The sequence below is a fragment of the Hemitrygon akajei genome, chromosome 16 (genome assembly GCF_048418815.1).
Source record: "Hemitrygon akajei chromosome 16, sHemAka1.3, whole genome shotgun sequence".
Lineage (NCBI taxonomy): Eukaryota > Metazoa > Chordata > Chondrichthyes > Myliobatiformes > Dasyatidae > Hemitrygon > Hemitrygon akajei.
In genome coordinates this window covers 91,714,535-91,740,963 of record NC_133139.1, presented here as the reverse complement: position 1 = coordinate 91,740,963, position 26,429 = coordinate 91,714,535, and the positions used below count along the sequence as shown (strand labels likewise).

The following is a 26,429-nucleotide window of genomic DNA, read 5'->3' as shown; positions in this document are numbered from 1 at the left end:
ATCTGAGCACAGGAGTTGGGATGTCATGTTGGAGTATTTTGTACAGATCTGGTCACCTGCCTGTAGGGAAAGGTATCAATAATATTGAATGAGTGCAAAGAGAATTTGCAAGGTTGTTGCGGGACTTGACCTGAGTTGTGGGGTAAGTTTGTAAAGGTTAGGTCTTTATTTCTTGGAGCATAGGAGAACAAAGGAGATTTGTTAAAGGTATACAGATTATGAGGGGTGTAGCTAGGGTACATGTAAGCAAGCTTTTTTTCACTGGGTGGGTGAGACTAAAACTAGAGGTCATGGGTTAAAGGTGAAAGGTGAAATGGTTAAGGAGACTATGAGGGGCTGCTTCTTCAGTCAAGGGTGCTGGGAGAGTGGAACTACCTGCCCCTGGAGTTGGTGAATGCACTTAATTTGGATAGGTACATGGATGGGGGGGGGAGTATGGAGGGCTATGGTCATGGTGCAGGTCAATGGGACGAGGCAGATTAATAGTCTGGTGCATCTAGATGGTCAGAAGAGCCTGCTGCTATGCTGTAGTGATCTTTGACTGTGACTCCTTAGAACTCATTCTCGATATTATTTTTATTTACACAGATTGTCTTCTTCTGTACAGTGGTTGTTTTTCTGTGAATGCAAGGAATCACCTTCCAGCTTGTCCTCCTTCACTCCTCCCCCCCCCTCAAATTTCTTACTTTGGCATCTTCCCCCTTCCTTTCCAGTCCTGAAGAAGCATCTTGGCCTGAAACATCGACATTTTATTCATTTCCTTAGATGCTGCCTGAGTGACTGAATTCCTCCAGCATTTTGTGTGTGTTACTCAGTCTTTGTTTCAAAGATTCAAAGTACATATATTATTAAAGAATATATGCATAACCCTAAAATTTACCTTCCCCATAGACAGTCACGAAACAAATTTTTATAAAGTTCTATTCTCTTTCTTTTTCCTGTACATAACTGCAAGAAAATTAATCCCAAGGTAGTATATGTTAACGTATAGTACTTTGATAATAAATTTTCTTTGAACTTAAAATTTTGAACCATTTGATTTCCTGACAACAATTTCAAGAGGGTTATGGGAGAGCTGTTGTTTTCTACAGAGGCCAACCGAATACGTGTGCCAACTCTAGACAATGTCGAGGGTGTACATAGCTTACGGCAAACGTTTAGATCCATGGGAAAAGGGGATACCATTCAGCACTTAAAGCCTATCCCAATTAGATCATGACTGATCAATGCCTTTGCCCAATAGAAATCAATCTCTGTTTTAGAAGCTGATTGATTTTCACCCCTCCCTTGCCACCTCAGCAGCTCCTGTGAAGAGGAGAATTCCACTCCATAACCCTTGTGCCAACTCCTGACATTATATCTCAGTTCTTGATGCCTGCCAGAGGAAATGGTTTCTCTCCTTCTGCACTGTCGAGCTCTTGATTATGCTATGTCCTCTAATTAGATCACTTCAATGGTATTTTTCAAAACACAAGAGAATACAAAACAGTCTGTCAACACAATTCAACCCTTCCTGCTAGAATCATTCACAAGAATAGAAAAGGGAAGTATTCCTTCTCATCTTTCCCTCACGGAATTACTTCTGGCTGAGTGCCTGTTTAGGGAATCCACCCCCAGCTGATTTTCAGAACATAAAGTGTTAAATGCTTCCCCGCTTTTAAATATGATTTTTTCTCAGTTTCCTTGGCCTCTTGCCTGCACAGACTGACGTCAAGGACTGTGTTGACTCTCTGTGTGTGTATCTGTGTTAGAGAGAGAGAGAGAGAGAGAGAGAGAGAGAGAGAGAGAGAGAGAGAGAGATGTGATGTGTTTAGGGCTGGTTTGTATGGATGGTATAAAAGAAATCTCCAGGGCTGCGTTGATCTGACGAACTGTTGAGGCTGCTGTGGAGGCTCAGCAGTGTGCATGAGCAATAGCCTAGCTGTGAGGCTGGGGGAATGAGGCAGGGGTCAGGATGACTGTACCACTGTTGAAAATTGGAGCTGTACTCAGCACTATGGCAATGGTGACCAACTGGATGTCTCAGACTTTGCCCACGCTTGTGGGTCTGAACGGCACTAAAATCAGTTCATCGGGAAGCACGCAGAAAATAGTGAGTGTGCAATTACTGCTACCTCGAAAACCTTGAGCATTTTTTTCAAAGTTTCTTGCATGCTGGACTTTAAAACTCCATCATCGTTTTAAATAACCATCTGTACTTAAGACTAGAGAAAGAATATATTTCTTTCTAAAAGAAATTATTTTTTGCTGCATTCCTAATTTCTCGGTAAATCACGTTTAACTGATTAAATTCCAAATGGACAGATTTTCCTTGTGCCAGGATAATGAAAATGTTTATTTTAGCCACTGGACAAGATAATTATATACTTCCCTTTCTATGTTGCTGGTCCAGTGTTATTTGGAATATCCAGGAAGTGAGATCCCTAGGTTCGGAGATGCCTGTACAAAGAGCAGTCTGCTAAATCTGCAGAGGAGCGATGCAAAACTGGCTTCCTGGGGCTTTGATTTCATTATATTAACATTGCTTAACTTAAACAAAATACTTGTCTTTGGAAATGCAAAATAATCTCATCCCTAATGTCTGCAACAGATTAACCTGTGGCAATTATATTGTCTTTGACACTTGACAGTTCTCTCTCTCTCTCTATCTCTATCTCGCTCACTCCCTTTTTCTCCCCTTCTCTCCTTTTTCCTCTCTCTCTATCTCTCTCTCTCTCTCTCTCCCCGTTGTTCTATTTCTCTCTGTCTCAAAAACAATTCAGCTGATTCTGATATATCCTCTTTCTCAACCGGCTTCTTCACTTGCTTTCAGCATTTATGTGCTCCCTGCTGCTATTCTCTTCCACCTTTTTCAAACATTTCTCAGCTCTATAATATTTCCTTCATCTCACTGCAACGTTCTCTTCCCTCACTCTCTAATACTTCAGGTTCCCCTCACTGGTAGTCTTTTTTCTCTTTCTCTCTCTCCCTGTCTCTCCTCTCTTTCTTTCTCTCTATTTCTCACTCTTTCTGTCTTGTCTTTCTTCAGGAGTACCTTTCTTCTCATCCTTGCCTAATATCCTCTTGTCTGTTATTTAATGTTTTAGTTCTTTTACGTCAGCTTCTCTAAAATAATTTAGCTGAGTCTAATGTTTCCTCTTTCTCACCAGTTTCATCCCTCACGTTCAGGATTTATCTCCTCTCTGCTGTTATTTTCTTCCACCTTTTTCTTATCTCTATAATATTTCCTCTCTTGAATATTTCCTTCATCTTATCAGAATATTCACTTCCCTCTCTCTAATATTTCAGCTTCTTCTCACTGTTATTTTTCTCTCTCTTGCTTTCTCTCCCTCTCTCTCTTCCCTCTCCCCCTCTCTCAAATGCTTGTCTAAATCTCAACATTTTTCTTGATTATTTACCTTCTCATGTCTCCCATCATCCATTTTTCTTCCATACCACTGAACTTAAATCATGAAATGACTGTGAAGCTGCAGATCAGGGTACAAGTAAAAAGAAATTTACTCATAATATTTAAATAGCACAGTTTGTAAACCAAGAATGATTAGTAAGACTTTTACTTGTAAAATTAAAATAATTTCTTGATAGTTCGACAGAATTCTCAAGTCCTCTTTAGCTAATAGATATTGCAGGAGCAGTGATTGATGCTTTGCTATTAAGATGAGTTTGAAGCCAAGTGTTTTGATTTAGAAATATAATCTTAACCTCACAATTGTAGGGATTTACAGAATATTGACATGTAGCTCTGGAAATCATTGCAAGTTTTCCCCTATGTTTTCAGGTCTATGAAGGTGATTTTCCTCTGATGTTGAATAGAATGGATCTGTTGTGAATTAAAGGTCATTCTACAAAGATGAATGAAAAACCTTTCTCCATTCACTTCCTCCTGTATTGACATCTCCACACGCCTCGTTAGTCTTCCTTTCTCAGTCACTCCTGCATTCCAAAATTCAATATCTTGCAAAAACAAATATTTCCTCTTTAATATTCTCTGTTTTCCGGTATCCTATCTGCAGTAATTTCCTGCGTATTTATTCTGTGTTTCCACCCTCTCTCCCTTTCTCTTGCTTTTGTGTTTTATTTCTCTCTCCCTCTCTCCTGTTAATATTTCCCTGAAAAATGAACGTGCATGGAACAGGATCTGCAAGTGAGTTAGGGTTGTCAATGATGGAAAAGAAAGAACTTAAATCAGAAAATAAAACTTAAAAAATAATTGATTAAATTCTGTCTGCCTGCATAATCACTCCACTAAAAGCAATTTCCTGTGTGAAATGTTTAGACAATCTGATAAAGCAAAATAATAATGCAAATAAATCTTTCTCCTACTCAGTTAGGCTGAGAGTTGGATTGATTTCTACCCTAATATCAGCCAGTTGTAGAATGTTTAATTGATCCATAGAAAAAGATAATACAACAGAAATCAATCACCTATTGAGTGAGATATAAATTAATGTTTTTTGCTGTTGTTAATTTTATCATTTATTATTTTACCATGAAACATGTTTGGCTCATTCCCCCGAGATGCCTCTCTTTCTCTCTTTCTGTGAATCCAGATAACGTGCTAAAACCCAGTTCAGTATTTGCACAGCTTTCATTCATTCACACTACCAATTAATGACAGTAGAGGGCAGACTGGAGCAGGGCCGCTGCCTGAAACGTTCCCTATCATTGGCTCATCGATGCCAACCCCAATGGAATCACCTTCCATGGCTCACGATCAGGGGTAAATTTGCTCACTGTTGCTACTCCTTATCGGTCTGTGCTTCCTTGGGCTTATTGGGAAAACCACCAATCTGATTAAACAAAACTTGCTATTGGTTTATTATTGATACAGTGAAAAGGTATCTTGCATATTGTTCACACAGATCAGATCATTACGCAGTGTATTGAAGCAGAACAAGGTAAAACAATAACCAATCACAAACAAGAGAAATATCTGCAGATGCTGGAAGCCTGAGCAACACACACAAAATGCTGGAGGAACTCAGCAGGCCAGGCAGCATCCAGGAAAAGAGTACAGTCGACATTTCAAGCCATGCAGTATAAAGTATAAAAACTGCAGAAAAAGTTCAATGTAGGTAAACAAAATCCAAACTCATAACAAAGTAGACGGTGAGGTAAAGAGTCCATCTTATTGTTCAAGAATCATATAACAGTGGGGTAGAAGCTGTCTTTGAGCCTGGTGGTGCAGGCTTTCAGGCTCTTGTATCTTCTAGCTGACATGATGGGAGAAGATAGAATGTCCAGGGAGGGTGGAGTCTTTGATTATGGTGGTTGTTTTACTGAGGCAGAGAGAGCTCAGAGAGGGGAATCTGGTTCCTGTGATATGCTGACCTGTGTCAACAACTCTTTTCACTTCCTTGCGGTCACATGCAGAGCGTTGCTATAATAGGCCAAAACATACAATAAACATGCATACTACGTCTGGATGAAAGGTGCTGATCGAAAACACTGCCTGTCCATTTCCCTGCATTGAATCTTCCTAACCCTCTCAGTTCCTGCAGCAGTTTGTCCTTGTGCATTGCCCCAGCTTCTGAAGTCTGCAGTCTCTTGTGTCTCCATACGATAAACATTACTTTTTCTGGTACTTAGTTAGATTGATACCAAAAGGTCATCTTTGCTTGAATAATATCTTCCAAAGTAAAATGTTAGCTATAATAGTTATCAGTCAACAGTGTAAAATGGGCATGCACTCAAACGTCCCTCTACATGTAGGGGAGAAGTTGTAGGGGAGAAGAAAGAAAAGGATAATAAATTTGAATGCATTGCTAGGGATGAAAAGAGAGGAGGAGGTGGAGAGTATCTTAAATGTATCTATTTTAATGCTAGGAGCATTGTAAGAAAGGTGGATGAGCTTAAAGTGTGGATTGATACCTGGAATTATGATGTTGTAGCTATTAGTGAAACATGGTTGCAGGAAGGGTGTGATTGGCAACTAAATATTCCTGGATTTAGTTGCTTCAGGTGTGATAGAGTAGGAGGGGCCAGAGGAGGAGGTGTTGCATTGCTTGTCCGAGAAAATCTTATGGCGGTGCTTTGGAAGGATAGATTACAGAGCTCCTCTAGGGAGGCTATTTGGGTGGAATTGAGGAATGGGAAAGGTGTAGTAACACTGATAGGAGTGTATTATAGGCCACCTAATGGGGAGCGTGAGTTGGAAGAGCAAATGTGTAAGGAGATAGCAGATATTTGTAGTAAACACAAGGTGGTGATTGTGGGAGATTTTAATTTTCCACACATAGATTGGGAAGCTCATTCTGTAAAAGGGCTGGATGGTTTAGAGTTTGTGAAATGTGTGCAGGATAGCTTTTTGCAACAATACATAGAAGTACCGACTAGAGATGGGGCAGTGTTGGATCTCCTGTTAGGGAATGCGATAGGTCAGCTGACAGATGTATGTGTTGGGGAGCACTTCGGGTCCAGTGATCACAATAGCATTAGCTTCAATATAATTATGGAGAAGGACAGGACTGGACCTAGAGTTGAGATTTTTGATTGGAGAAAGGCTAACTTTGAGGAGATGCGCAGGGATTTAGAGAGAGTGGAATGGGTCAAGTTGTTTTATGGGAAGGATGTAATAGAGAAATGGAGGTCATTTAAGGGTGAAATTATGAGGGTACAGAATCTTTATGTTCCTGTTCGGTTGAAAGGAAAGGTTAAAGGTTTGAAAGCGCCATGGTTTTCAAGGGATATTAGAAACTTGGTTCGAAAAAAGAGGGATGTCTACAATAGATATAGGCAGCATGGAGTAAAGGAATTGCTCGAGGAATATAAAGAATGTAAAAGGAAACTTAAGAAAGAGATTAGAAAAGCTAAAAGAAGTTACGAGTTTGGTTTGGCAAATAAGGTGGAAGTAAATCCGAAAGGCTTCTACAGTTATATTAAAAGCAAGAGGATAGTGAGGGATAAAATTGGTCCCTTAGAGAATCAGGGTGGTCAGCTATGTGTGGAGCCAAGGGAGATGGGAGAGATTTTGAACGATTTCTTCTCTTCGGTATTCACTAAGGAGAAGGATATTGAATGGTGTAAGGTGTGGGAAACAAGTAAGGAAGTTATGGAACCTATGACAATTAAAGAGGTGGAAGTACTGGCGCTTTTAAGAAATTTAAAAGTGGATAAATCTCCGGGTCCTGACCGGATATTCCCCAGGACCTTGAGGGAAGTTTGTGTAGAGATAGCAGGAGCTCTGACGGAGATCTTTCAGATGTCATTAGAAACAGGGATTGTGCCGGAGGATTGGCGTATTGCTCATGTGGTTCCATTGTTTAAAAAGGGTTCTAGAAGTAAGCCTGGCAATTATAGACCTGTCAGTTTGACATCAGTGGTGGGTAAATTAATGGAAAGTATTCTTAGAGATAGTATTTATAATTATCTGGATAGACAGGATCTGATTAGGAGTAGCCTGCATGGATTTGTGCGTGGAAGGTCATGTTTGACAAACCTTATTGAATTTTTTGAAGTAGTTACGAGGAATGTTGACGAGGGTAAGGCAGTGGATGTAGTCTATATGGACTTCAGCAAGGCCTTTGACAAAGTTCCACATGGAAGGTTAGTTAAGAAGGTTCAGTCGTTAGGTATTAATGCTGGAGTAATAAAATGGATTCAACAGTGGCTAGATGGGAGATGCCAGAGAGTAGTGGTGGATAATTGTTTATCGGGATGGAGGCCGGTGACTAGCGGGGTGCCTCAGGGATCTGTTTTGGGCCCAATGTTGTTTGTAATATACATAAATGATCTGGATGATGGGGTGGTAAATTGGATTAGTAAGTATGCTGATGATACTAAGGTAGGAGGTGTTGTGGATAATGAGGTGGGTTTTCAAAGCTTGCAGGGAGATTTATGCCGGTTAGAAGAATGGGCTGAACGTTGGCAGATGGAGTTTAATGCTGAGAAGTGTGAGGTTCTACATTTTGGCAGGAATAATCCAAATAGAACATACAGGGTAAATGGTAGGGCATTGAGGAATGCAGTGGAACAGAGAGATCTAGGAATAACAGTGCATAGTTCCCTGAAGGTGGAGTCTCATGTAGATAGGGTGGTGAAGAAGGCTTTTGGAACGCTGGCCTTTATAAATCAGAGCATTGAGTACAGAAGTTGGGATGTAATGTTAAAATTGTACAAGGCATTGGTAAGGCCAAATTTGGAATATTGTGTACAGTTCTGGTCACCGAATTATAGGAAAGATATCAATAAATTAGAGAGAGTGCAGAGACAATTTACTAGGATGTTACCTGGGTTTCAGCACTTAAGTTACAGAGAAAGGTTGAACAAGTTAGGTCTCTATTCATTGGAGCGTAGAAGGTTGAGGGGGGATTTGATCGAGGTATTTAAAATGTTGAGAGGGATAGATAGAGTTGACGTGAATAGGCTCTTTCCATTGAGAGTAGGGGAGATTCAAACGAGAGGACATGATTTGAGAGTTAGGGGGCAAAAGTTTAAGGGAAACACGAGGGGGTATTTCTTTACTCAGAGAGTGATAGCTGTGTGGAATGAGCTTCCTGTAGAAGTAGTAGAGGCCAGTTCAGTTGTGTCATTTAAGGTAAAATTGGATAGGTATATGGATAGGAAAGGAGTGGAGGGTTATGGGCTGAGTGCGGGTAGGTGGGACTAGGTGAGATTAAGAGTTCGGCACGGACTAGGAGGGCCGGAATGGCCTGTTTCCGTGCTGTGATTGTTATATGGTTATATGGTTATATGTCTTCCCTACGTTTGCTCCTCCCTTTGTCTGCTGAGATGGTACAACCGAACGGCAGAACAAACAGGGCGAGTAATACAAGCAAGTGGACCGAGTGCTATACATACATAGCGAGGGTACCTAATACTTTGGTAGTAATTTTATGCATTGCACTGTAGTGCTGCTACAAAAAAGAAAAAAATTCATGACCTTTGTGAGTGATGATAAACCTGATTCTGAAATGGGTCTTTATTTACGACTGAGAGTGGGGAGGGGAAAACATGATTGGGAAAAGGGGAAGGGAGAGGTTAGAGCATATATGTCAAACTCAAGGCCCGCGGGCCAAATCCGGCCCGCGGTGGAATTATCTTTGGCCCGCGAGATAATATCTAATTACTATTAAAGCTGGCCCCAGTAATCGAAGCGCCTATGGCGTATGATATGGCTAATGCTGAGTTTATTCAGGTACCAGGTTTTCAGGGTTTTTAGTGTTTATTCGGCAGTCTTGCTCGGCAGTCTTCTTCATAAGAAACGGAATTTGTAAAGTGAAACACTTTGTAGTTATAGCAGAGACTGAGACACATGAGAGCAGGCTGAAAAAACGGAGGCAACGAAAGCTGCGTTCGCACGCGTCCGACTGTTCCGGCCCACATGAAGCTGCATTTTGCTCAATCCGGCCCGTGACCTAAAATGAGTTTGACACCCCTGGGTTAGAGAGTGGAAAGCATCAGAAAGACATTCTGTAATGATCAATAAACCGATTGTTTGGAATCAAATGACCTTGCCTGGTGTTTCACAGCTGGGTGCGCCACCCCCATCCTGGCACTCCACTCCTGCCACTTGCCCAAACCCCTCCTGCATCACTCCACCCTTGTCATTAATATATATTAAGTAAGTGGAAAAGAGCTGGTGTTCATGGGTTGTTTCATTATCTGTGGAGAGATGTGATAGCACAGGGGAAGAAGCTGTTCCTCAAGCACTGATGGTTTGTCTTCAGCCTCCTGTACCTCCTCTCTGATGGTAGTAATAAGAAGAAAGCATATGGGTGATGGGGGTCCTTATTGGTGGATGCTAAGTTTTTGAGGCATTGCTGTTTGCAGAGGTCCTCAGTAGTGGGAAGGCTGCTGCCTGTGGTGGAGCTGACTGAGTTTGCAACCCTTTGCAGCTTTTCCTGACCCTGTGCAGTACCCCCCACCATACCAGGTGGTGATATAGCCAGTTAGAATGCTCTCCATGGTACACCTGCAGAAATCTGCCAGTCTTTGGTGACATTGGTGCAAGGTAGTTACTTTCCTGTAGCAAAAAGACTAAAATTGTGCACAGTACTCTATGTGTGGCCTCACCAACATCTTGCATGTCTGCAATGTAACATCTCAACATCTGACTGATGAAGGCCAGTGTACCAACTGCTTCCTTCATTACCTTGTCTTCCTGTGGTGACACTTTCAGAGAACCATATACTCTGTTCCACAATACTCCCTAGCACTGTTAGGGCAAATAAATGTTGGTTATACAGTAACATTTGATTAAAAGGTTGTTTTCTTTGGAAAAGAGGAGGCTGAGGGGTGACTCTAAGATTAGGATAGGCCTTCCTTACCTCTCTATAACGTCTGATTGGGCAATAGCTAAGAGATGTAAATCTGGGTATTTGATAGCTCGAAGTTTTTTTTTAACAGGCCAAGAATGGTGGGAACCTGGATATCTCTACTGGAGAGCACTTACATTTAATAATTAATTGGAAGAGCACTGGAAGTGCCACAACCCACAAGGCAAAGGACCCACAGTGGTCAGAAATCAAATAAGTGGTGGAAAAAGAGAACAAAAGTAGTGGATATTGTTTATGAGTTGTGTCTGTGCACAACTACATTTGATAAAACACAAACAGTGAGATGACTTTAATTAATGTATTTGCATGGCAACGACAGAGAGAGCACAACGGCAGCATAGACAATAGGCCAATGTGCTTGCCCTGACAAAAGATCAATACATAGTGCTAATGGAGGGTGGGTCATTGCTCTAAAAGAAATAGATTTATAAATTGCAGGTTGCTTTATTGGTTGTTCAGAAACCTGCTGGCTGAGAGGAAGAAGCTGTTTGTAAAACACTGAGTGTGTGTCTTCAGGCTCCTCTACCTCCTCCCTAATGGTAGTAATGAGAAAAGAGAATGTTCTGGGGGTCCTTAATGATGGATGTAACCCTTCTGTTTTACAAAAACTTTCAAGCTTAGCCTTTATATCTGTCACCCATCAAGACAGCTCTTAGAACAAAGAACAGCATAGGAACAGGCCCTTCGGCCCTTAATGTTCTTTCTTGGTCCCATTCAGCGGAGCCACACACAAAACATTGGAGGAACTCAGCAGGCCAGGCAACATCTCTGGAAATGAATAAGCAGTTGATGTTGTGGGTCAAGACCCTTCTTTAGGACTGAAAAGGAAAGGGAAAGATGCCAGAATAAAAAGGTGGCGGAGGGGAAGGAGGCTAGCTGGAAGGTGATAGGTGAAGCCCAGTGCATGGGAAAGGCCACGGCTGGAGAGGAGAGTGGGCCACAGGAGAAAGGGAGGGAGAAGGGGATCCAGTGGGAGGTGACAGGTGCAAAGAAGTAAAAGGTCAGAGTAGAGAGGAGAGGAAGAGGGGGAGGGAAATATTTTTACCAGAAGGAGAAACCCTTCTACAGGATTCTGTTTCAGATCAAAATTAGCTTGCAAAGATTTTTAAGTTAACACTTATTTCTTTGTTTGCTTTCCCATATATGCTACACTCTCCTTTTCTGATCTACCTGGCTGTCTTTTCTGTGTTATAGGCATTATTATACTCATGGATTGAATACTTAATTGTTGTTAGTTACCTAATTACCTGATTTCCTGTACACAAGAATATACTGTAGTTATAGTATTTGGGTCCCATCCCCCTTCTCTTCCTCCCATGGTCCACTCTCCTCCCTTATCAGATTCCCTCTTCTCCAGCCCTTTACCTTTTCCACCAATCACCTCCTAGCTTCTCACATCACACCCCCCCCTCCACCCCCCAGCACACACATCTACCTTCCTCCGCACTTGGCTTCACCTAACAGCCTCCAACATGTACTTTTAGCTTATTTTAGCTAATTTTAGCTTATTCCCCCTTCCTTTTCAGTCCTAATGAAGGGTCTTAGCCCACAATGTTGTCCCTTTATTCCCCTCTATAGATGCTGGCTGACCTGCTGTGTTCTTCCAGCTTTTCGTGTGTGTTACTCTATATCAGGGGCTCCAACTCTCTTTTATGTTGTGGACCAATAGCAAAGGGTCCATGGATCCCAGATTGGAAATCCCTGCTCCGTAAAATAACTTCACTTCCTACGAGCTCCGGCGATGACAGACCCAATCTATTCAGTCTTTTCCCCTTGAGAACTTGATCATCCTCAGTACTTTCTCTGGACTGCCTCCAAGGCAATTTGTATCCTCCCTCAAATAATGAGGCCAAAATATGAAAGGTAATATAGGTTATGTGGTAATGTGATGAGCAACGTAATGTCAAAGTCTCGTAAAGCTGTAACAAGGATTCCCTACCCTTGCACTCCAATCTTTGCAATGTTTTCATTTCATTTTACTTGGTAATTGCTTCCTCTCAAATTCCTGCTAGCATTCCATATTGATTGTACACAGAACCCAGATCTCACAGAGTCAAAAGATGAGAGTAAATGCTTTGTTGGTAGGGTCAAATCACTAACAATGCTAATTTAACTTGTGTATTGATTGCAGCAAATACTTTATCTCTCACCCTGGGTCAGTGTACCGTATGTTGTTCAGAGAAATTTCTATCATAGCAGGAGCCTGTTTATGTTTTCTGAAAGTCATGTCTCATATGACATAAAAGCCCCCTTAGCCCATCAAGCGAAACTAGCTCTCCAGTGTATCCCATCAGTCCCTGTAATCCAATCTCTCTCACGTTCACCATAGCCACCAAAACACGATTCTCTTATTGTTCATTTACGTTAGAGGGGCACTAGCAACAGCCAGTTAACAGTTAACTCATCTTCGGGATGTGGCAGGATATCAGAAAATCCAGATGAAGCAGCTTGGTTCAGGTTGCCCCTGATAAGCAGTTTCCATCTCTACACAGCAGTTTCTCTACAACCTGACGTTCATTTCTGACCTCTGCTGCGGCCTGTGTGGGGTTTGGGTGTTCACCGTTGCCAACTGGGCTTCCCCCGCAGACTCTGCTTTCCCCCCACATCTGAAAGATGTGTCCATTTGTAAATTAATTGTCCATATTAAGTTCTCCCTAGTGAGACAGGTGAGTGGTAGAACCTGGGGAGCAGGGTTGAAGTTAATGAGAATATAGGAAGAATACAACGTTAGATTAACAAGGGATTACTGTAAATGGTTGGCTTGCACCTGAAGGGCCAAAGAACCATAGACCATGACAGCACAGAAACAGGCCCTTTGGCCCATCTAGTCCATGCCAACCTGGTCCTCTGCCTAGTCCCATCCACCTGCACCATGGCTGTTCATTCCCATCTCATCCATGCATCTATCCAAACTTCTCTTCAATGTTAGAATTGAACCCATATCTACCACTTACATTGGCAGCTCCTTCCACACTCTCACCACCCTCCAAGTAAAGAAGTTTTCCCTCTGATTCCCCTTAAATATTTCACCTTTCACCCTTAAACTTATAACCTCTAGTTCTAGTCTTTCCTTTCAGTGTTGTATCTCTCTATGATCCCACAACTCTGTGACAATTAGTGTACTTGTGTCTCACTTGTTGTCATTTTCCCAATGATTTCCACATGAATGTGGCATTACTTATTACTGGGAAACCTTCCCCAACCCCAAATAACATTCACGAATTTCCTCCCTTTGCTCAGGTCTCCCACTGTACATTGACTTCACAAATGAGCTCAGTTTGACAGCCGTCAATCATTTTCCTTGGGCTTTTTCCAAATCTTTGAGTCTCTGCCATTTGCTTGTACTGTGTGATCTTATATTTTTACCGGAAAATACAACTCTTCAGCCTAATGTGCCCACATCAACTAATTACGTCCATGTAGCCTGTACATCTTTGGGACCTGGGAGGAAACCGGAGCATCTGGAGACAATTCATTTGTCCACAGGGAGAACAGCCGCGGAATTGAACTGCGGTCGCTGTCACTGTAATAGTGTTACACTAACTGCTACACTACCACCCATGCAGAGCTGACTGTGCCTCCCTGTAATCAAGGACTTCAGAAGTTCTTCGAGAAAGCAGCCAATGTATTGTGCAGAGACATCTGTTTGATTGAATATTTATACAGGCAGTAAGTTCCAGAAGAATCTTTTTCTTTTCAAGTCTGGACACTAGGGTCACAGATTTATTGAGTTATGTTATAAAGTAGTCACCGAGCTACCATCCAGCCGGCAGTACAGACACTCAGTCCTACGTGATCTTGAACATGTACGCTACTTCCCGTCAGCCATCCAGTTCCTGAACCAACTGGCGCTGGAGGTCACCACCATACTGCAACACTGATAGCATTCATCACTCTGCACCAAAATGGACCCATCTTTCTTTGACCCTCTTCCTACTCCTTTTCCCTTTCACTTTCCTTTCCTTTTTCTCTTTTTCTCTTGCCATCTTTGATCTTTCTCTCCACTTTCTCACTGTCTGCTTTTCTTTTCCTATCTTCACTTCTCTTCTTCAACCTCTCCAACTTTCAGCCTCTCCACCTCTCCCTGCCCCTTCACTTTCTCTCTCTATCTCCCACCTCCCCCTAACTTCCATCTCTCTCTACTGCGTCCTACCTATCTCTGCAGCTCACTGCAGCACTCTGTCTCTCTCTGCCTCTCTTCCTCTCTCTCACAAAATCTTGGAATAAATGAGTAGTATTCCCTCTGTCTAAACTTGGGAAAACCAAAGCCATTGCCCAGTAGGTATTATTCATCTGCTCAGAGTACAGTTCCGGTGCTCAGTACTGCTGATATTACCCACAACAACTGAGGAATCGACTCTCAGATCCACTGCCAAGTCAGACCTGGCAGAGCAGCAGAAGCCCCAATCACTTTATTAGTGCTTGCCTTGATAGATCAGAAGGCAAAGAAAAGGGACTTTCCAAATTACTTTGCTAGTAATAATTTCCATTGTTTATAGCTGCTTTCAGTTAATACTTTTAAACAGTTTAATTATATTATACTTGTATATTGTAGCTATCTATTTTTAAAGATTAAAGAGATTTTTAATCTTTAAAAGATATGTACATTGAAACAGACAGTGTAATGCAATGTTTCTGACAAACCAGATTTATGAGGATTATGCAGGACTCAGCTCGCAAGTGTCCTCACATTTCAGTGTCAACACAGCATGCCCACATCTCAATAAACTTAACCATATATCTTGGACTGTGAGAGGAAACCAGAGCACCCAGAGGAAACCCACACGGTCATGAGGAGAATGAACTAACTCCTTAGAGACAGAGGCAGAAATCAAACCCTGATCTTACAGCTAATGCACTGTTAAGTGTTGTGCTAACCACTATGCTACCGTTAAATGTCTGAATTGCAGATACCAGAATAACTGTTAAAACTGTGTCAGCATTCACAGCTCGATTGCTTGGGAGTCTGTCTTCCCTTGCCAGTGTTTGAGGGTGCATCCTCTATTGACCCAGATCATACATTGGCCGATGGAGGTCCACTGGATATTTGTATATTTGGGAAAGAAAGACATGGGGCATGTCCAGGTAAGGTCATCTCCCCGTAACCTATGATGCCATGTCCAATCAAGAACCTATCAAACTCTGCCTTAAATACACACAACGATCTGGCCTCCACTGCTGCACGTGTCAACAAATTCCACAAATTCACCACCCTCTGGCTAAAGAAATTTCTAAGCATCTCTGCATCCTGAGGCTATACCCTCTTACCTAGACTCTCCCACCATGGGAAACATCCTGACCACATCTAATCTGTCTAGGCCTTACAACATACAAAAGGTTTCAATGAGATCCCCCCTCATTCTCTGAATTCCAGCGAGTACAGACCCAGAGCCATCAAACATTCCTCATAAGACCCTTTCATTCCTGGAATCATCCTTGTGAACCTCCTCTGGATCCTCTCCAATGTCTGCACATCTTTTCTGAGATGAGGGGCCCAAAACTGTTCACAATACTCAAGGTGAGGCCTCACCAGTGCCTTATAAAGCCTCAGCATCACATCCTTGCTCATGTATTGTAGACCTCTTGAAATGAATGCTAACATGGCATTTGCCTTCCTCATCACCGACTCAACTGACAAGTTAACCTTCAGGGTGTCCTGCTCAAGGACTTCCAAGTCTATAATTTCCTTTCGCTGTCTTCATCCTTTCTTAAAGAGTGGAGTGACATTTGCAATTTTCCAGTCCTCTGGCACCATGCCAGAGTCCAATGATTTTTGAAAGATTATTTCTAATGCCACCACCATCTCTAGCACTACCTCTTTCAGAACCCTAGGGTGCAGTTCCTCTGGTCCGGGTGACTTATGTACCTTTAGGTCTTTCAGATTTTTGAGCACCTTCTCTCTTGTAACAGTAACTGCACCCATTTCTCTTCCCTCACACACTACAACATCAGGCACACTGCTAGTGTCTTCCACAGTGAAGACTGATGCAAAATACTCATTTAGTACATCAGCCATCTCCTTGTCCCCCATAAATATTTCTCCTGCCTCATTTTCTAGTGATCATATATCATTTCTCATTTCCCTTTTATTTTTAACATACTTGAAAAAACTTTTAATATTCACTTTGATATTATTGCTAGCTTGCTTTCCTATTTAATCTTTTCCTTTCTAATGATTTTTCTAGCTGCCCTCTGTAGGTTTTTAAAAACATGTCAATCCTTTATCTTCCCACTAATTTTTACTTTGTTGTATGCTCTTTCTTTTGCTTTTACAGTACCTTTGATTTCTCTTGTCAGCCACGGTTGTACTATTTTACTATTTGAATATTACTTCACTTTTGGAATACACGTGTCCTGCACCTTCCTCACTTTTCCCAGAAATGCACATTATTGCTGCTCTGCTGACATCCCTGCCAGTAGCCCCTTCCAATTTACTTTGGCCAACTCCTCTCTCGTACCACTGTAATTTCCCCTACTCCACTGAAATACATCAGACTTTATTTTCTCCCTATCAAATTTCAAGTCGAACTCAATCATATTGTGATCACTGGTTCCTAAGGGTTCTTTTACCTTAATCTCCCTTATCACCTCTGGTTCATTACATAACACTCAATCCAGTATAGCTGATCCCCAATAGGCTTAACAATAAACTGCTCTATAAAGCTATCTCTTGGGCATTCAACAAACTCACTCTCTTGAGATCCATTACCAACCTGATTTTCCCAATTGACCTGCATGTTAGCTCTGTGCATACATCTTCTGATGCTTCTGGACACGTCATCAGTGATGTTCCTGGAATCATAGGGTGTTTCGGGTCTTTCAACATCATACACCCTTCTCCAGGTGACCCAGCCGGGGCTGATCAGATCTCAGCTTGTGTCAAGATGGCTAGCTACATATGAGTCCATGGCTTCCCTCTCTCATAAAATTTCTCTTAAAATCTCCCATGACTACCATAACATTGCCCTTTTGACTCGCCTTTTCTATTTCCTGTTGCAACCTGTGGTCCACCTCCCAGCCACTGTTAGGAGGCCTGTATATAACTGCCATCAATGTCTTTTTACCCTTTCAGTTTCTTAACTCAACCCACAAGGATTCAACATCTTCCGATCCTAGGTCTCATCTTTTAACTAATTTGATGCCATTTTTTACCAGTCAAGCCACACCAGCCCCTCTGCCTACCTTCCTAACCCTCCGATATACCGTGTAACCTTGGCCATTTAGCCACAATTCACTAATAACCACAACATCATACCTGGCAATCTGTAACATCGCAACAAGATCATCCACCTTATTTTTTATACTATGTGCATTTAGATACAACACCTTGAGCACTGCATTTGCAGTCCTTTCTGACTCTGCACCCTAGTGATATTATACTAAGCCTGTTGGCTGCAGCTAAGTCCCATCACCTGCCTGTCCTCCTGACAGTCTGACTGCATGCTATCTTTACTTTTTTAACATCCGTCCTTTCCTGAGTCCCTTCACTCTGGTTCCCACCCCCCTGCCAAGTTAGTTTAAACCCTCCCCAACAGCTCTAACAAATCTGTCCACGAGAATATTGGCCCCCCTCGGGTTCAAGTGCAACCCGTCACTTTTGAACGAGTCATACCTTCCCCAGAAGATTTCCCAATGATCCAAGAGCCTGAAGCCCTGCCCCCTGCACCAGCTTCTCAGCCATGCTTTTATCTGCCAGATATCTTGTTTCTACCCTCACCGGTGTGGCACAGGCAGTGATCCAGAAATTACTACCCGGGAGGTCCTGCTTCTCAGCTTTCTACCTAGCTCTCTAAATTCTCTTTTCAGGACCTCATTGCTTTTCCTTCCTATGTCATTGGTACCAATATGTACCAAGACATCTGACTGCTCTCCTCCGTCTCCAAAATGTTGTGGATGTGATCTGAGACGTCCCTGACCCTGGCACCTGGGAGGCAACATACCATCCAAGTGTCCTGTTCACATCCATAGAATGCCCTGTCTCTTCCCCTCACTATCGAGTCTCCTATCACTACCACTCCCTCTTCTCCCTCTTTACCTTCTGCACCACAGACCCATGCTCAGTGCTGTAACCTGGTCGTCATCGCATTCTCCCAGGAGGTCATCCCCCACAAAAGTATCCAAAGTGGTATACTTGTTTTTGAGGGGAATGGCCACAGGGGTGCTCTGCTGTAGCTGCCTATTACCATTTCTCCTGACAGTCACCCAGGTACTCACCTCCTGCAACTTCGGGGTGACTATTCCCCTGTAACTTTGATCAATCATAGCCTTGCTCTCCTGTACAAGCCGAAGGTCATCCAGTTGCTGCTCCGGATCCCTAACATGGTCTTCTGCAGCCGGATGGACTTCAGGCAGATGTAGTTCCCCGGGAGACTCTGGGTCTCCCAGTTCTCCAACATCCAGCACAAAGAGCACACACAGCCATTTAAATGGTACAGTAAGAGAGGGGGAAGAAACAAAAAGGAATCCTTAGCAGATGCTTTACACAAAGCCGACACCTCTTTCGAGCTGAAGCCACTTCTATTCTCGCCATTGGCCTACTCCTGACAATGGCTGCTCCCGCTTATCCCTTCTGGACTTTTATTTAGTTCGTAGAGCTGTGAGTGCATGGAAGTCTGCAGTCTGCTGAAGTGCAGTTCTCTTACAGTTCTAGTTTCAGAACACCCAGAGCTATTTACACCAAAAGCAGTGACATAGCCAGCAGAGCTTCAGATTCACAGCTTCAGCAACGCTGGTTTGATGCTGCACTCTGGCAGTGCCTGTGGAGTTTGTCAGTTCTCCCTGTAACCCCGTGGGTTTCCAGTGTTTGCTGACCCCGTTAAATTCTCACCTTTGATTTCAAAGCTTTCCCAGCTTCACCACTCCTCTGTGTTCAATCTCCTCCAGTCCTATCATACTGAGATTTTACCACTTACCAAACCTCAGCCTTGTCATCCTTCACTAATTTAATCAGTCCACCATTCGCAAAGTGGTCTGCAGCTGTCCACATACCCCAGGCTGGCATTTTCCCCTTCTCATTTATTACTCTCTTCTCACTTTCTCATTCTTATCCTCGTAATTTCTTATCACTCACTTTCTTCTACTATTTGCTTTCTCCTCCAACCCTTCCCCCTTCTCCCTTCTCCACCTTCCAACTCCCCTCTTCCATCCTCTGTCCCTCTCCCTCCCTTCCCCTTCCCCTACCTATCCCTCCCTCCTCCTATGCCCCTCCATTCTGCCTTCTCCTTTCCCTCCTTTCTCCCTCTCCCTTCCCTCCTCCCTCCTTGCTCCACCTTGCCCACCACTTTCTCCCTATATTCCTCCTCTTACCTTCCATCCCCTACCTTCCTCATACTCTCCCTCTACCCTCCTCCCACCATCTCCTCTCTACCCCTGCCTTCCTATCTCCCCCTTTACCTTCTTTCTGTCCTCCCTGCCCCCCTTTCCCCCTTGTTAACCTGACTCCCCTTAATTCCATTTGTTACTTACCCCTGTGGGAGTGAGGAATGAGTCAGCACTCTCACCATTCTGTGGGTAAGGCAGCTTTCTCCCCGAGTTCTCTGTAAGTTTTATTAATGACTCTCATAGGATTTCCCAAGAAGTGTTGGTTTCCTCCTTCGATATCATAAATCATCACCCTTTAATCACACACCAGTCCCTGGACCTTAAGAAAGGTTGCGGCAAATGCAGGTCCAAGGCATTGAATAAAGCATGTTTCCAGGGATGACTTCATCTCAAATCTAATTATTCTTGTTCAGATCTATTGAACCTTCTTTACATCAAGTGCAGGATGGAAAAAATTACATTTCTTTTCCTGCAGAAATACTGATAGTGTTCAGCCTGATATCAAAGACTATGTTTTTAAAGTCCATCTCCAAGGACTATTGTAAAGGAGGCCTGGAGCTTTCATCAGATAAATGTACATCCACAGCCACTGGAATCTCCAAAGTGAAGTTGGAAGTAAGCCAAGAAACCACATCATTTTAATGTTTTCTGTCCCACATGAAGCCTGTGAGTTTCTGAGATATGATTACTCAGGAGAAGTTGTTGGTTTTACCAAGGATCATCACCTTGTTGTGGTATAGAGGATTGAGAGTTCTCGAGATCTTGAAAACAAAGCTGCTTGGAGCTTAGCTCTGGTAGGGTCACCCCTGACAGAAAAGGACGAGGGAGAGTTTCCAGACATCGAGCAATCCAACCAAAACCTCAGTGGCAGAAGATGATGACACATCACAATGGCAGTGAAGGCAGAGGAAGGCTGCAGCACTGAAAGGTCCCCAATTGTCTTGCACTCCATACCACTGGACCCTGACCCAAATCGGTCAAGGACCGTCTGTTAGCTGCCCATCCATCAGGCACCTCACGTTAAACAAAGTCACACACAGGCGTTCTCCAATAAGAATCCATTCTGTTTATGTGGGTTCCAGACTGGACTCTACAGCCACCTGAAGACCCATCAAGAGACAATCCCTTCGGAGAAACTCATGTGTGACCGTTACTTCTTGGGAGCTACTTAAAGAGGAACTGGATACAATTTTGAAAGGTCGAGGAATTGAAGATTGTATGGAACAGGCATAGAAGAGGAGATTGGGGCCTGGAGAAGATCAGCCATGATTATATTGAATGGCAAGGAAAGTTCGAGAGGTTGACTCATCATGTGGTTATGTTTTTACCGTGAAGTGAAAGGGCAGGGAAGTTTAGAAGATTCCCATCCTCCTTGTGTGCTCTTCTTATCATCTCCCAGTACTTCTTCAGATATCCTGGTCATTGCCAATCAAAGTTCAAAGTAAACTTTTTATGAAACACTATATGCTATCTTGAGATTTATGTCTTGTAGGCATACAAAGGAAAAAAGATATGCAGTAGAATGAGCTGCCAGCACAAGTGGTACATGCAAGCTCGATTTCAATGATTAACAGAAGCTTGGATAAGTACATGTATGGTAGGGGTATGAAGGGCTAAGATTCAGGTGCAAGCACTGTACGGCACTGACTAGATGGGTCAAAGGGCCTGTTTCTGTGCTGTACTTTTCTAAGACTCTATGATAGAATTTTATGGAAAGGTATACATAAAAAGACAATGGCTGACACAACCATTGTGCACTAAAACACAAAGAACTGTGCAAATGCAAATAATACTGAGAATCTGAGTTGTAAAACGTCCTTGAATGCATGTCAGTAGGTCATAGAATCAGTTCTGAGTCATGATAGATGAATTTATCCATGTTCGTTCAGGAGCACAATGGTTGTAGGGTTAAAACTGAACCTGGTGGCGTGGAGCCTAAGGCTTCTGTACATTCTGCCCAATCCAAGTAGCCAGAAGAAAGCATGGCCTGGATAGTGGGGGTCTTTGATGATAAATGCTGCTTTCTTGTAGCAGGGCTCCATGTAAGTGCACTCAATGGTGGGCAGGACTTGTCTTTAACAGGTCTGTGTCCACCACTTTCAGCAGCCTTTCCCATTCCTGGGCCTCGGTGCTTCCATTCCAGGCCATGATGCAACCAGTTGGAATATATGATAACTCTCCACTGTAGGTGTATAAAACATGGAACATTACAATACAACACAGGCCCTTCAGCTCACAATGACAACCTTATAACCTACTCTCAGATTAATCTAACCCTTCACTCCTACTTAGCCCAATGTTTTCTATCATCCATGTGCCTACCTAGGAATTTCGTAAATGCCCTTAATGTACTTACCTCTATCACCAACGTAGCAGTGCGTTCCATGCACCTACCACTCTCTGTGAAAAGATGAATTTCTGATATCCTGCCTTATGGGGAACTTCACCTTAGGTACTTATAAATAGAAGGATATGGCCATTATGTCTCACATGCCTGCCGTCCTTTTCAACAAGAAAATGGTTAATTTTTAACCTCAGGACCACATTCCTGCTCTGACCCCATATATACTTTAATTCCGTTACTATACAAAGACCTTGTATACACTCAGTGTTTGGGTCTCCACGGTCCTCTTGAGTGGAGCTCCCAGTCCTGATTAGACAATGCCTTACTCATAATACCGAGGGCTGGAGTCACAAGGCTGGGACTTAACCCCTCAGAGCCCAGGAGAATGAAGCATGACCTTACGGTGGTGAACAGAGTTGTAAGGAGTAGACTCAGGGTTAAACAGATGTAGTCTTATCCTCGGGAAAGGGCAACTCAAACACTGGAGGACATAGGAAAACTGGCAAAATACCGGAGGGACTCAGCAGGTTGGGCAGCTTCAATGCAGGGGCATAAACAGACAACATTTCGTTCAAAGTGCCCTTAATCGGGACTAGAAAGAAAGGAAGAAGAATAAGAGGGTAGGTGTGTGGGGAAAGGGGGATGAAGTGAGAAGCTGCAATGTGATAGGTGAAAGAGGAAGGAATCTCATAGAGAGGAACTTGGGCCAAGGGAGAAAGGGAATCAGAGGACAGTGGACCATGGGAGAAAGGGAATCAGAGGACAGTGGACCAAGGGAGAAAGGGAATGAACTGACAGTGGACCATGGGAGAAAGGGAATCAGAGGACAGTGGACCAAGGGAGAAAGGGAATCAGAGGACAGTGGACCATGGGAGAAAGGGAATGAACTGACAGTGGACCAAGGGAGAAAGGGAATCAGAGGACAGTGGACCATGGGAGAAAGGGAATGAACTGACAGTGGACCATGGGAGAAAGGGAATCAGAGGACAGTGGACCATGGGAGAAAGGGAATGAACTGACAGTGGACCAAGGGAGAAAGGGAATCAGAGGACAGTGGACCAAGGGAGAAAGGGAATCAGAGGACAGTGGACCAAGGGAGAAAGGGAATGAACTGACAGTGGACCATGGGAGAAAGGGAATCAGAGGACAGTGGACCATGGGAGAAAGGGAATCAGAGGACAGTGGACCATGGGAGAAAGGGAATCAGAGGACAGTGGACCAAGGGAGAAAGGGAATCAGAGGACAGTGGACCATGGGAGAAAGGGAATCATAGGACAGTGGACGAAGGGAGAAAGGGAATCAGAGGACAGTGGACCATGGGAGAAAGGGAATGAACTGACAGTGGACCATGGGAGAAAGGGAATCAGAGGACAGTGGACCAAGGGAGAAAGGGAATCAGAGGACAGTGGACCAAGGGAGAAAGGGAATCAGAGGACAGTGGACCATGGGAGAAAGGGAATGAACTGACAGTGGACCAAGGGAGAAAGGGAATGAACTGACAGTGGACCATGGGAGAAAGGGAATGAACTGACAGTGGACCATGGGAGAAAGGGAATCAGAGGACAGTGGACCAAGGGAGAAAGGGAATCAGAGGACAGTGGACCATGGGAGAAAGGGAATCAGAGGACAGTGGACCATGGGAGAAAGGGAATGAACTGACAGTGGACCATGGGAGAAAGGGAATCAGAGGACAGTGGACCATGGGAGAAAGGGAATCAGAGGACAGTGGACCATGGGAGAAAGGGAATCAGAGGACAGTGGACCATGGGAGAAAGGGAATGAACTGACAGTGGGCCATGGGAGAAAGGGAATCAGAGGACAGTGGACCAAGGGAGAAAGGGAATCAGAGGACAGTGGACCATGGGAGAAAGGGAATCAGAGGACAGTGGACCAAGGGAGAAAGGGAATCAGAGGACAGTGGACCATGGGAGAAAGGGAATCAGAGGACAGTGGACCAAGGGAGAAAGGGAATGAAAGGATGGTGGACCATGGGAGAAAGGGAATGAGAGGACAGTGGACCACGAGAGAAAGGGAATGAGAGGACAGTGGACCATGGGAGAATGGGAATGGGGAGGGATGAATAAAATAGGATTAATGTAGGATTTAGTAATTGAGAGGTTGACGGTCAGCATGGGCTCAATGAGTCAAAGGTACAATTTCTGCTGTGGCACCAATTACTACCAAATTACAGTCACTTAGGACACAAATCACAGGGTTACACAGGACACAATCACAGGATCACACAGGACAGAAATGACAGGGTCACTCAGGACACAAATCACAGAGTCACACAGGAAACAAATCACAGGATCACACAAGACACAAATCACAGGGTCACTCAGGACACAATCACAGGATCACTCAGGACAGAAATCACAGGATCACTCAGGACACAAATCACAGGATCACTAAGGACACAAATCACAGGGTTACTCAGGACACGAATCACAGGGTTACTCAGGACAGAAATCACAGGATCACTCAGGACAGAAATGACAGAGTCACTCAGGACACAATCACAGAGTCACTCAGGACACAATCACAGGGTCACTCAGGGCACAATCACAGGGTCATTCAGGACAGAAATGACAGGGTCACTCAGGACAGAAATGACAGGGTCACTCAGGACAGAAATGAAAGGGTCACTCAGGACACAAATCACAGAGTCACACAGGACAGAAATCACAGGGTCACTCAGGACACAATCACAGGATTACTCAGGACAGAAATGACAGGGTCAATCAGGACACAAATCACAGAGTCATTCAGGACACAATCACAGGATCACACAGGACACAAATCACAGAGTCACTCAGGACAGAAGTCACAGGGTCACTCAGGACAGAAATCACAGAGTCATTCAGGACAGAAATGACAGGGTCACTCAGGACACAAATCACAGAGTCACTCAGGACACAATCACAGGATCACACAGGACACAAATCACAGACTCACTCAGGACAGAAATCACAGGGTCACTCAGGACAGAAATGACAGGGTCATTCAGGACAGAAATCACAGGGTCACTCAGGACAGAAATCACAGGATCACACAGGACACAAATCACAGAGTCACTATGGACAGAAATCACAGGGTCACTCAGGACAGAAATCACAGGATCACACAAGACACAAATCACAGAGTCACTATGGACAGAAATGACAGGGTCATTCAGGACACAATCACAGGATCACTCAGGACACAATCACAGGATCACTCAGGACAGAAATCACAGAGTCACTCAGGACACAAATCACAGAGTCACTCAGGACACAAATCACAGAGTCACACAGGAAACAAATCACAGGATCACACAAGACACAAATCACAGGGTCACTCAGGACACAATCACAGGATCACTCAGGACAGAAATCACAGGATCACTCAGGACACAAATCACAGGATCACTAAGGACACAAATCACAGGGTTACTCAGGACACGAATCACAGGGTTACTCAGGACAGAAATCACAGGATCACTCAGGACAGAAATGACAGAGTCACTCAGGACACAATCACAGAGTCACTCAGGACACAATCACAGGGTCACTCAGGGCACAATCACAGGGTCATTCAGGACAGAAATGACAGGGTCACTCAGGACAGAAATGACAGGGTCACTCAGGACAGAAATGAAAGGGTCACTCAGGACACAAATCACAGAGTCACACAGGACAGAAATCACAGGGTCACTCAGGACACAATCACAGGATTACTCAGGACAGAAATGACAGGGTCAATCAGGACACAAATCACAGAGTCATTCAGGACACAATCACAGGATCACACAGGACACAAATCACAGAGTCACTCAGGACAGAAGTCACAGGGTCACTCAGGACAGAAATCACAGAGTCATTCAGGACAGAAATGACAGGGTCACTCAGGACACAAATCACAGAGTCACTCAGGACACAATCACAGGATCACACAGGACACAAATCACAGACTCACTCAGGACAGAAATCACAGGGTCACTCAGGACAGAAATGACAGGGTCATTCAGGACAGAAATCACAGGGTCACTCAGGACAGAAATCACAGGATCACACAGGACACAAATCACAGAGTCACTATGGACAGAAATCACAGGGTCACTCAGGACAGAAATCACAGGATCACACAAGACCCAAATCACAGAGTCACTATGGACAGAAATGACAGGGTCATTCAGGACACAATCACAGGATCACTCAGGACACAATCACAGGATCACTCAGGACAGAAATCACAGAGTCACTCAGGACACAAATCACAGAGTCACTCAGGACAGAAATCACAGGGTCACTCAGGACAGAAATCACAGGGGCACTCAGGACAGAAATCACAGGATCACACAGGACACAAATCACAGAGTCACTATGGACAGAAATGACAGGGTCACTCAGGACAGAAATCACAGGGTCACTCAGGACAGAAATGACAGGGTCATTCAGGACAGAAATGACAGGGTCACTCAGGACAGAAATGACAGGGTCATTCAGGAC

At 43.7% G+C, this 26,429-nt stretch overlaps 1 protein-coding gene across 3 annotated transcripts in view; it reads left to right on the top strand.

The window, feature by feature from the left end:
- The window catches only part of olfm2a (olfactomedin 2a), a 632,982-nt gene that overhangs the window by 398,169 nt on the left and 208,384 nt on the right, over positions 1-26,429 (top strand). For 2 of the 3 annotated variants that reach the window (XM_073069444.1, XM_073069442.1), the window contains exon 1: positions 1,802-2,092. The exons of the other annotated variant lie outside the window; for it this stretch is intronic. In XM_073069444.1, the coding sequence (XP_072925545.1) occupies positions 1,955-2,092 (138 nt within the window). In that variant the 5' untranslated portion in view covers positions 1,802-1,954. Of the gene's footprint in view, positions 1-1,801; positions 2,093-26,429 lie in introns of those variants that run through there. 3 annotated transcript variants of the gene reach the window in all.